At 37.5% G+C, this 9,469-nt stretch overlaps 1 protein-coding gene across 1 annotated transcript; it reads left to right on the top strand.

Annotated features, from left to right (window-relative positions):
• The first annotated feature begins 6,125 nt into the window (after positions 1 to 6,125).
• DEFB134 (defensin beta 134) lies at positions 6,126 to 9,040 on the top strand. The gene is made up of 2 exons (XM_023550945.2): positions 6,126 to 6,287; positions 8,886 to 9,040. Exons 1-2 carry the CDS (start codon positions 6,149 to 6,151, stop codon positions 9,038 to 9,040), a joined length of 294 nt encoding a protein of 97 aa, XP_023406713.1. The 5' UTR covers positions 6,126 to 6,148.
• Positions 9,041 to 9,469: the final 429 nt, after the last annotated feature.

The following is a 9,469-nucleotide window of genomic DNA, read 5'->3' as shown; positions in this document are numbered from 1 at the left end:
TGCTAAATTCTATTGGTTAGAATTTTGTTGAGAATTTTTACATTTACAGTCATGAAAGATATTAGACTGTAATTTTCTTTTTTTGTGGTGTCTGACTGGTTTTGGTATCAGGGTTATGTTAGCTTCATAGGATGAATTAGGAAGAGTCCCTTCCTTTTGTGTGTTCTGAAATAGTTTGAGTAGTGCTGGTGTAAGCTCTTCTTTGAATGTTTGGTAAATTTCTCCAGTGGTGGCAGCTGAGCCAGGGCTTTTTTTGTTGGGAGTTTTTTTTTTTTTTTTACCTTTTTAATCTCTTCTCTTGTTATGAGTCTGTTCAGATTTTCAACATCATTTTTTGATAGCTTGGGTAGGTAGTGTGTTCCTACAAATTTGTCCATTTCCTCTAGGTTTTCAGATTTCCTGTATAGTTTTTCATAGAACTCTGTTATGATCCTTTTTATTTCACTTAAGTCTGTTGTAATGTCCCACATTTCATTTCTTATTTGGGTTATTTACATCCTCTCCTGTTTTTCTCTCATAAATTTGGCCAGGGGTTTGTCTATTTTGTTGATCCTTTGAAAGAACCAATTTTTGGTTTCGTCGATTCTTTCTATTGTTTTCCTTTTCTCTATTTATTTCTTCTCTGATCTTTATTATTTCCTTTCTTCTGGTGGCTGTGGGCTTCCTTTGCTTTTCTCTATTTTTTCTTTTTGTGTAGCTTAAAGTTTAGATTTTGTCTCTTTTTTCTTTTTTCATGTGTGCATCTATTGCTATAAATTGACCTCTGAGTGCTGTTTTTGCTGTGTCCCAAAGGTTTTGATATCATGTGTTTTCTTTCTCACTTGATTGTAGGAATTTTTTGATTCCATCTTTGATTTTTCTATTACCCAGTGGTTTTTAAGCAGGGTGTTATCCAGCTTCCATGTAGTTGATTTTTTTTTCCTTGCTCTTCCTGTTGTTAATTTCTACTTTGATGGTGTTGTGGTCAGAGAAGATACTTTGTATTATCTCAGTGTTTTGGATTTTATTGAGGGTTGCTTTGTGGCATAAGATGTGGTCTATTTGGAGAATGTTCCATGTTCACTGGAAAAGAATGTGTACTTTCCTGCTATTGGGTGAAGTGTTCTACATATGTCTATAAGGCCAAGTTGGCTGATTGTGGCCTTTAGATCTTCTGTATCTTTGTTGAGTTTCTTTCTAGATGTTCTATCCTTTACTGAGAGTGGTGTGTTGAAGTCTCCTACTATTATCGTGGAACTGTCAGTTTCTCTTTTCCGTGCCATCAGAGTTTGTTTTATATCTTTTGGACCCTTTTCATTGGGTGTATAGATATTTTTTATGGTTATGTCTTCCTGGTGGATCATCCCTTTAATCATTATATAGTGCCCTTCTTTGTTTTTTTATGGGGGATTTTGTCTTAAAGTCTATTTTATCTGAGATTGGTATTGCCACTCCTGATCTTTTTTGGTGGCTCTTTGTTTGACATATATATTTTTTCCACCCTTTGATTCTTAATAAATTTGTCTTGGTTTCTAAGCTGTGTCTCTTGTAGACAGCATATTGTTGGATCCTATTTTTTAAATCTATTCTGTCACTTGCCATCTCTTTATGGGAGCATTTAGGCCATTTACATTCAGTGAAATTATTGATAGGTGTCAGTTTATTGCTGTTATTTTGTAGTCCTTTTTTGTGGTGCTGATGTTTTCTTTGTTCCTTTTACTCTGCTTTGCTGAATTCCTTTTGTTTGTGGATTTTTTCACTACTTTTGTTTTTGTAGATTTTGTTTTTACTGAGGCTTTATGTTTTTCTTCTTTAATTTGATGCTTCTCACCACTTTGTCCAATGGGCAGAGCCAGTCACTCAACTATGGAGTAGCAAGGCAGGCCCAGCAGGTGCTCTGTTTCCTGCTGGGGGTTCCAAGAAGCTGCTTTTCCATACTCCCTGTCCACCGATCTCTGACAGGATTCCAAGATGGTGAATTCGTGCTGAGTTAGCTGGTAGGTGACCTCCACTCCTTACTCTCTATTCTCTATTAGTTTTTTATTCCATTTGGTGCTTGGTTGAGTTTTCTATCTCTTTATTTGACACTTATGGTTCCAGGATTGACGTTCGTCTCTGTTTTACTTAGTTTTTGAGGTCTTTGCTGTGTAGGGATGGCATTGTGTTTCTGTCTATAGAGCCATATTAGCTCTGCTTCTCAGTCTCTTCATTCTTAAAACGAGTATATAATAATGGTAACTACTTTATCAGATATTTGAAAAAATTAGCTGAGATAATGTTTGTAAAGTGCTTAGCACAGTATCTGGCTATTATTATTACTAGTACTAGTTTCATATTTTTCTCTATCCAACTTTGAGCCCAACTTTTCTTAAACTCATTTTCAAGACTAATTTATAAAGCTAATTGCTAGGAAAGGACATCACGTTTGGTAAAGTAGACAGTTTGGTAAATAAAAACGAGGAAAACCCTCAGTGAGATGGATTGACACAATAGCTACAATAATGGACTCAAATATACTAATGATCATAAAGATGGTGCAGGACCAGGCAATATTTTATTCTGTACTACATAAGGTGGCCATGAGTTGGAGTCAACTTGATGGCAGCTAACAACAACAATTCATAATGAACCTTTTCTGGCCTTTAAAAGGTAAAGTGCTGGTATTTTTGTGTTTGTTTCTGTGGCTTGCAAAAAGTTCGGCTGCATTAACACAAGCTGCTACATCTGCACATAGGAGATAGAGGGCTGAGTCTAATGAATTTCAGCTTTTAGGTATTTTAATAACCTGGAGCAGGGACGGCTTCATGGGCATATAACCAGTGCAGTCTCATAGGGCCCTGATATTAGAAGGCCCTGATATTAGGAGGATCCCCTTGTATAATGCTTTACAATCAGTGACTGTATTGAATTTTTAAATAATTTTATTTTTGAATGTGTGCTTTGCAAGTGAAGTCTGATCGGACATGATCATACTATGGAGATTTGGAGTCTCAGCTCACACGCTATCCTTTGGTCCTATCTTCACCTTCCTGGGAGGGTTCTCAACCACCTGTTTCCCTGCCCCCTGCCACCCTGGGTACTGCCTGGTCTTTCCCTCCTTACCTCATCCTAGCAATCATTGCTGCCATCTACCCCTGCCAGGGACCTGGGCATGGGTGAGGGAGGGCTGGTGGTTGAAGATAAATTTTCTCTGCCTAGTGGTGTCTTAAGGCTAAAGCATGACAGCAACCATCCCTGTCATGAGCTAACAGTGTCAAGATGCAGTGGGCAATTTGTTGGGAGCATCTTGCCCACTCTCAATCTAGATACTGAGTGTGTCCCTGCACAGAGGCTGCAATATCCTTGGGAGTTGCCCAGTCGCCCTGTGTCAGGGCTGAAGTCCCTTGGGAAGAAGAGATGCCTGGTTCAGCTCTTGCTGGGGGAAGGCACATCAGTCTGGCTGCTGGCAGGAAGGTGAACCTGTCAAAAGTGGTTGGCATATGTGGGCCGTGCATGCTTGTGCAGAGTGACAGGGCAGGACCACTGGTCACACCTGTGAGGGTCTGCACTTGCCCCCAGAATATCCTCATGCCTGAGGCAGTGCAACACTACATTGCAAGTAAAAAATACCATCCCAGGTCAAGAAAGAGAGAGAAACCTTGGAAGAAAGGAAAAAAGATTTATATTTTGGTAACTTGAAGAGTTTTTGTTCAAAAACTTTTCATTTTGCATTGGGCCGAGCAAATTATGTAGTCTGCCCTGGCTTGGAGTAAACCTCCAGTCATTGAAAACTAAGACGACTGACGACCCCTTGAAACTCCCTCAAAGTAAAAGACTTGTCCTCTTAGGTAAACACAAGGCTTCATGTCCAGAGAATTCGCCCAATCAAATGTAATTGCCTGCTGTCTCCAGAATGAGGTGTGAATGGAAGGATTGCTCTTTTAGCAATCTACAATGCTGCACTTTTCTTAGTTATTCTTGAGAACTTAGACAAGACACTATAAGTCCTGAGTTTAAATGAGAAACCAATGAAACCAGTAACATAAAGTAGAATTTTGTCTTATTAATGTTCATTTCAGGGGGTCCAGCTGTCTTAGTTACTTAGTGCTGCTGTTACAGAAATACCACAAGTACCACAGTTCAGGAGGCTATTAGTCTGAATTTAAGGTGTAGCTCAAGGAAAAAGCCCTTCTTTGTCTATTTCAGCTTCTAGTAGCCAGCAGAATAGTCAGTAGAGTTCCTGGGTTTGTAGATTCATCTGCCTCTGCTTGTCATCAGAGAGCATTTGTCTTACCCTTGTTTGTGCATGCATCTTTATGTGTCTATGCTGTTCTTTATGTAACTCAGAAGTGATTAGGTTTAGGATCCACCCTACACTGATAGGACCTCAATCAATTGATTGTATTACATTAGATTACGTTATGGAAGGAGATTGCCTTACATTGTATTGGATTACACCCACAGGTATAAGGGGTTAGGATTCCAACACAAATTTCTGGGAATACATTTTAATCCATAACACCAACTCTTAGTCTCTTATGTTTGCAACCTTAATTTGCTGACAAATTAGACCTGCCGTGTAAGAAACAAATAACATGAGATAGTGAGATAATGTATAAAATAAATGCGATAGTATATACCTGAAAGTGTCTGCAAGTTTGTACTTTTTAAGAATTTAAATCTTTTAAGTGAAGTTTGGAAAAGAATAGAGAAAATGTCTTTTTAACATATCATTCTTAACTGGATTATTCATAATAAATAACCAATAGGTACACACACACAGACACAAAATTTTACAGAAATATTATGGTTACTGAGGCTAAGAATACATGGGCTATTCCTCAACAGTTTTTTAAATAAAAAATGTTATTTTTGAATAATTGTAAATTTAATGAGAGCTTGCAAAGATATTACAGAGTTCTTATATGCTTTCCACTTGAGTAAAAAAAAAGAATTTTTTTTTTTTTTAGCTTCCTCTAATTTTAACATCTTATATAACTGTGTTATGGTGATGTTAACCTTTACCACTTGGTTAAGGTACTAGTTGGCAGATTTATTCAATCTAAAATTACTATTTTTGCATTTTCATAATCTATTCTTTGGAGGCAAGTCCAAAGGTATTTAATTTGAGGTGAATTAATCTTCACTTCCTGGAAGACTGATATCTGTATATATTATCTGGAATAATTCTGTTAGAAAAATGTGCCCCCTGTGTTTATTTTTCAATGATTTGTTGATATCAGTATGGCATGAAGAAGTGAATTGGTGATCTTGTCCAGATCATATATGAAAGTCATGCTTTCAATAATACAACAATAATTTGTTGTTTTTCAGGGGTTTATGATTATTTCAACAAATGCTTTAAATGTATTCTAACTTTAAGTAATATTGTAATAATAAGATGATGAGGAAGGATGCTTATTTCCCTACTCTCATACTTTCTTAAAGAGGGGCATTCCACTCTCTATCTTACAAGTAGTAAAATGAATAATTCAGGTCTTTCTTTCCACTCACTTAATTTACTCCAAATTAGGAGAAAGAGTAAATCAAATTGTGGTAGACTGTAATGTCTGGAGCACATTTCTTCATGGAAGTTGGGTTGCACTGTTAAAGACACTAAAAATATTCTAAAAATATTTAGATTTATACATGTGTTTTAACAATTAAAATACTATGTATCTGTATGAGTGCTGATATATATACATATACTATCTAGATTAAATGAGATTATACGTGTACCACTGAAAGTGCGCAGCAATTTTCACTTTTTTTTTAAATAAAAAAATTAAAAATATGCTTGGGTTAAGCAACTTGCCATGTTTACACAGCTCATAAACACTGAAGCTGGAATTCAAACTCCATTTGACTCCAGTGCACCAGCTCTTACCAATGCCTTCTGATGTTGTAAAATTACCCTCATTTTACATATGAGTACATTGAAGCTATTAAGAAGCATGGTAAGGATTAGAAATTCAAACAACCCAATTACAGATCTTTTGCTTTTTCTGCCTCAGACATCTACACTTGGTCATTAATATGTACCCACACTCTCTTCCCTTCATTTACAATCTCCTTGGGAATTTTCCAGAGTCAGAAAAACAGTAGACTGAGTGACACCCACTGAGGTTTGCAGGATCTACTCAGCAAAGCATGGAAATATTTTTATTTCTGATAAGCTTTACTGATCAAGATGGTCATTTGGTCTGGAGAAAAGTATAAATGTGGGTGTTTGTTGCCTTTTTCTCATGGACACGTGCTGCTCTCTCAGGACCCTCCAATCATGTGGACCTTCCTCTTTCTTTTTGCTGTTTTCTTCTTTCTGGCCCCAGGTAAAATGAGCATCTTTGCAGGGAAGGCTATCAGAGGTGGTAGCCCAGAGAGAGGGTCTACCTCAGTGAAAACGCAGGACCCTGGCATTAAAGGGCACCAGGATCTGAAGACACTGCAGGAGAACATTAACAACAGAAGGAAACTTTCACCTAATAACCTCAACTATAAATTCTATTCATTTTTCCTTTATTATCTATGATGGGCTGCTTTTGTGGATTTGACTTGTCATGAGTTGGAAGAAATAAAGGGATGCCTAGACCGATGCTTTTGGTCCCTAGGCTTATGCTTACACACAGATACACAAAGTAAAAGCAAAGGTAGCAGCCTAAGGGCTTTTAAAAAAAATAGTTGTGGGTGGAGATTAAGGCAGGTAAACAAGAGAAACAGAGAACTAAAGAAAAGGGAGAGAAAAGGAATGGAGCTTAGAAATGTTTTTGTATTTAACTAACATCTACTGTGGGCTCGTCATGACCTTAGGTGAAGTAACAGAAGTTAAGCTGCCATCCTGTAATCATACACTGTAAGCTAGATACATAATTTTAAAAACTTGGCATAATGGAATTTGCTTAATTCTCCAAAGCCAGTGCCTTTAAGGGCAACTCAGTCTTAATTTAATGACATTTAGATCATTTTTGTTTGCTTGTTTGTTTGGAAAGTCCATCCTATGAATGTAAACATTGAGATTCAAATAGGCTAAGCAACTTGTTCATACTCATACATAGATAGGAAGGAGTGAGGCAGGATTTGAGCCTGGCTCTGCTGCAGCGAGAGGAGTTTAACATGTCCTCCCCTCTTCAGAATTCTCTTCATTTTCTGCTGCTCCTGGGAACATACAATGGCTTCACTTGGGTCTTGTCCCAAATTGAGTTTTGAGACCAGTTTGATCCCAGGTTCCAGAAAGCTAAAGAAAGGGCTGCAGAGAGCAGGAAAGAGTCTAAATTTGTGCCAGATGTCAGTGATGTATTATCCCCTGTGAGATACTCATAATTCTCACACCAGCTGTACACATCTCTGGTCTGTTTTGTGATATGCCTGTGTGAGTAGACTCTGCCCCAAAGCTTTGAGGATCTCAGACTTACAGTAAACCAAGATATACTCATTCCACTGGCTTTGATGTAAACATGTGGAAACGGATCAGAGGTATCTTTTTCAGATTACTCTTACTTATTTACAACAGCAACAACATTATGTAATTAGTTAACAAGATACCAAATTATATAAAATTATCTAATTTATCTAGATGAAATCTATTAAGGCAGCATATGCACACACACACACAATTACATTCTAGATGGTATCTGTGATGGTCTATTAGAAACCTTGTAGGCATCGGTGCTTTCTTTTCCCAGAGGTTGCCTAGGCCATTACTGTGAATTGAATCTCCAGCTGGACCTGACTCGTGCTAGGATAAGGTTCAGTGCTTCCAGCCCAAGATAGCCTCACAGCATTAGGAAACTAGAGAGCATAGGCCTCTGAAGTGGGAGCAAGAGTTAATTGAGCTTTGAAATTTTGGAGGTATTTATACTTATGAATTTATATATATTGATGTTAGACATTATCACTGTTGGTACTAATTCATCTGGTTGTAAGTTTTACATATATGTGAATTAGGCCACCTTTATCAGTTGACATCAAATGAAATTTGTGTACCTTTGACACTCACATTACATATATTCAAATCAGGTAACTCTAAAATGTTGATTCTGATAAGATGTGCTGTCTGGTCCTTATTTAGTGCAGCAGCTCTTAAGATTGCTGTTGATACAGTAGTAAGGCCAGACCAGAATTCTATGCAAAATGACATGAGGAAAGTCTTGGGACACGGCTTCCAACACTCTTCCCCTTTCTGCTCTAGAACACATTTTTGGGTCATCTGTCATTTTAATGAAATGTAGAGGGGAAATCAGACTGAGGCTTTCTAAACATTTTTAAAATCTCTATCCACTATGGTAAATGTTTTTTCTTTCCATATAAGCCCTTACCAGTTACCATTGAGTTGGCTGTGACTCATGGAGACCCCATGTGTGTCAGAGTAGGACTGTGCTCCATAGAATTTTTGATAGCTGATCTTTTGGAAGTAGATTGTCAGGCCTTTCTTCCAAGGTGCCTCTGGGTGGACGTGAACCTCCAATTTTTAGTTAGCTTACAAGAGCATTAGCCATTTGTATTATCCAGGGACTTCTTTTCATATGTTTATCTTTTTTTTACTCCAGTCTTATTCCGTCTCCTCAATCTCAGGTCTTGTACTACTCTTAAGAGTGCATTGGAGAAGTTACTGACTTTGGAGGTGTTTATAGGAACAAGCTGATATTTACCCCATCAGATTTTGATAAGAGAACAATAGCTTCTGTTTCCCAGAACCCCCACACAGCCTAATTCAAAATGCTGGAGACAAATCTATACTTGCTAGTCTATCACCCTGTATGACAAAAAAGAACCATCAGGTAAAAATATTTCTTTTGCAATCTCATTTACTGGCAAGGCAAGACACTATGACAGCATGAAAATAAATTTTCATAAACTAGTTACATGACTGTACCTGGTAACCAGACAAGTTTGAGAAGAAAATAATCCAGGTGGCTCCTTCTCTTGTATAGCCAGAAATGAATTCTTTAATGAAAAATGCTACCACTTACAAGGGAAATGTCAGTCTTCTTGTGCTAAAAATGAAGAACTTGTTGCTTTCTGCTGGAAGAATCTGAAATGCTGTGTGAAAATCAAACCCTGTAAGAAGATTGGAGAGCAAGACTGAAGATCTATGCTTCCCAGAGCAACAATAAGGAACTAGGTTCTTCTCCTCTTTACTCAGAGCTCTGGTCTCTTCTTTAAGCAGATACTTCAATAAAAATATGTGGCTGTCTTTTATCAATTTGTCAAGTGCTTCATTTAAAAGGTGGATATGATTAACTGACTTTGCAGATCCCTCCTTCCTGGCTTACTTTTCTGTAATTTTGTGATACGGGAACATCAAAAAGCCATCTGATATTTATCTAAAGGGAAACCAGAAAATACTGTGAATCAGCGAAGCTCTACCTTGTGCTCAGGCAATCAGCCCCAACCAACCCGTTGAGCTAAAAACATAGCTAACTAGCTAATAAACCAAAGAATAATTCCGTTAGATGAAATGCTCTTTATTTCATCCATCAAGGACTCTAGTATGTCACATACCTGTCTAAATTTA

This window comes from Loxodonta africana, chromosome 19 (genome assembly GCF_030014295.1).
Source record: "Loxodonta africana isolate mLoxAfr1 chromosome 19, mLoxAfr1.hap2, whole genome shotgun sequence".
NCBI lineage: Eukaryota > Metazoa > Chordata > Mammalia > Proboscidea > Elephantidae > Loxodonta > Loxodonta africana.
This window is presented reverse-complemented; position numbering and strand designations above follow the sequence as displayed.

What these genes read in the sequence shown, in the direction of transcription:
- DEFB134 (XM_023550945.2), top strand. Translation starts at nt 6,149, where the DNA reads ATGGTCATTTGGTCTGGAGAAAAGTATAAATGTGGGTGTTTGTTGCCT. An exon ending in TTTCTTCTTTCTGGCCCCAG is followed by an intron (nt 6,288 to 8,885) that starts GTAAAATGAGCA and finishes TCTCTTGTATAG; the next exon opens with CCAGAAATGAATTCTTTAAT.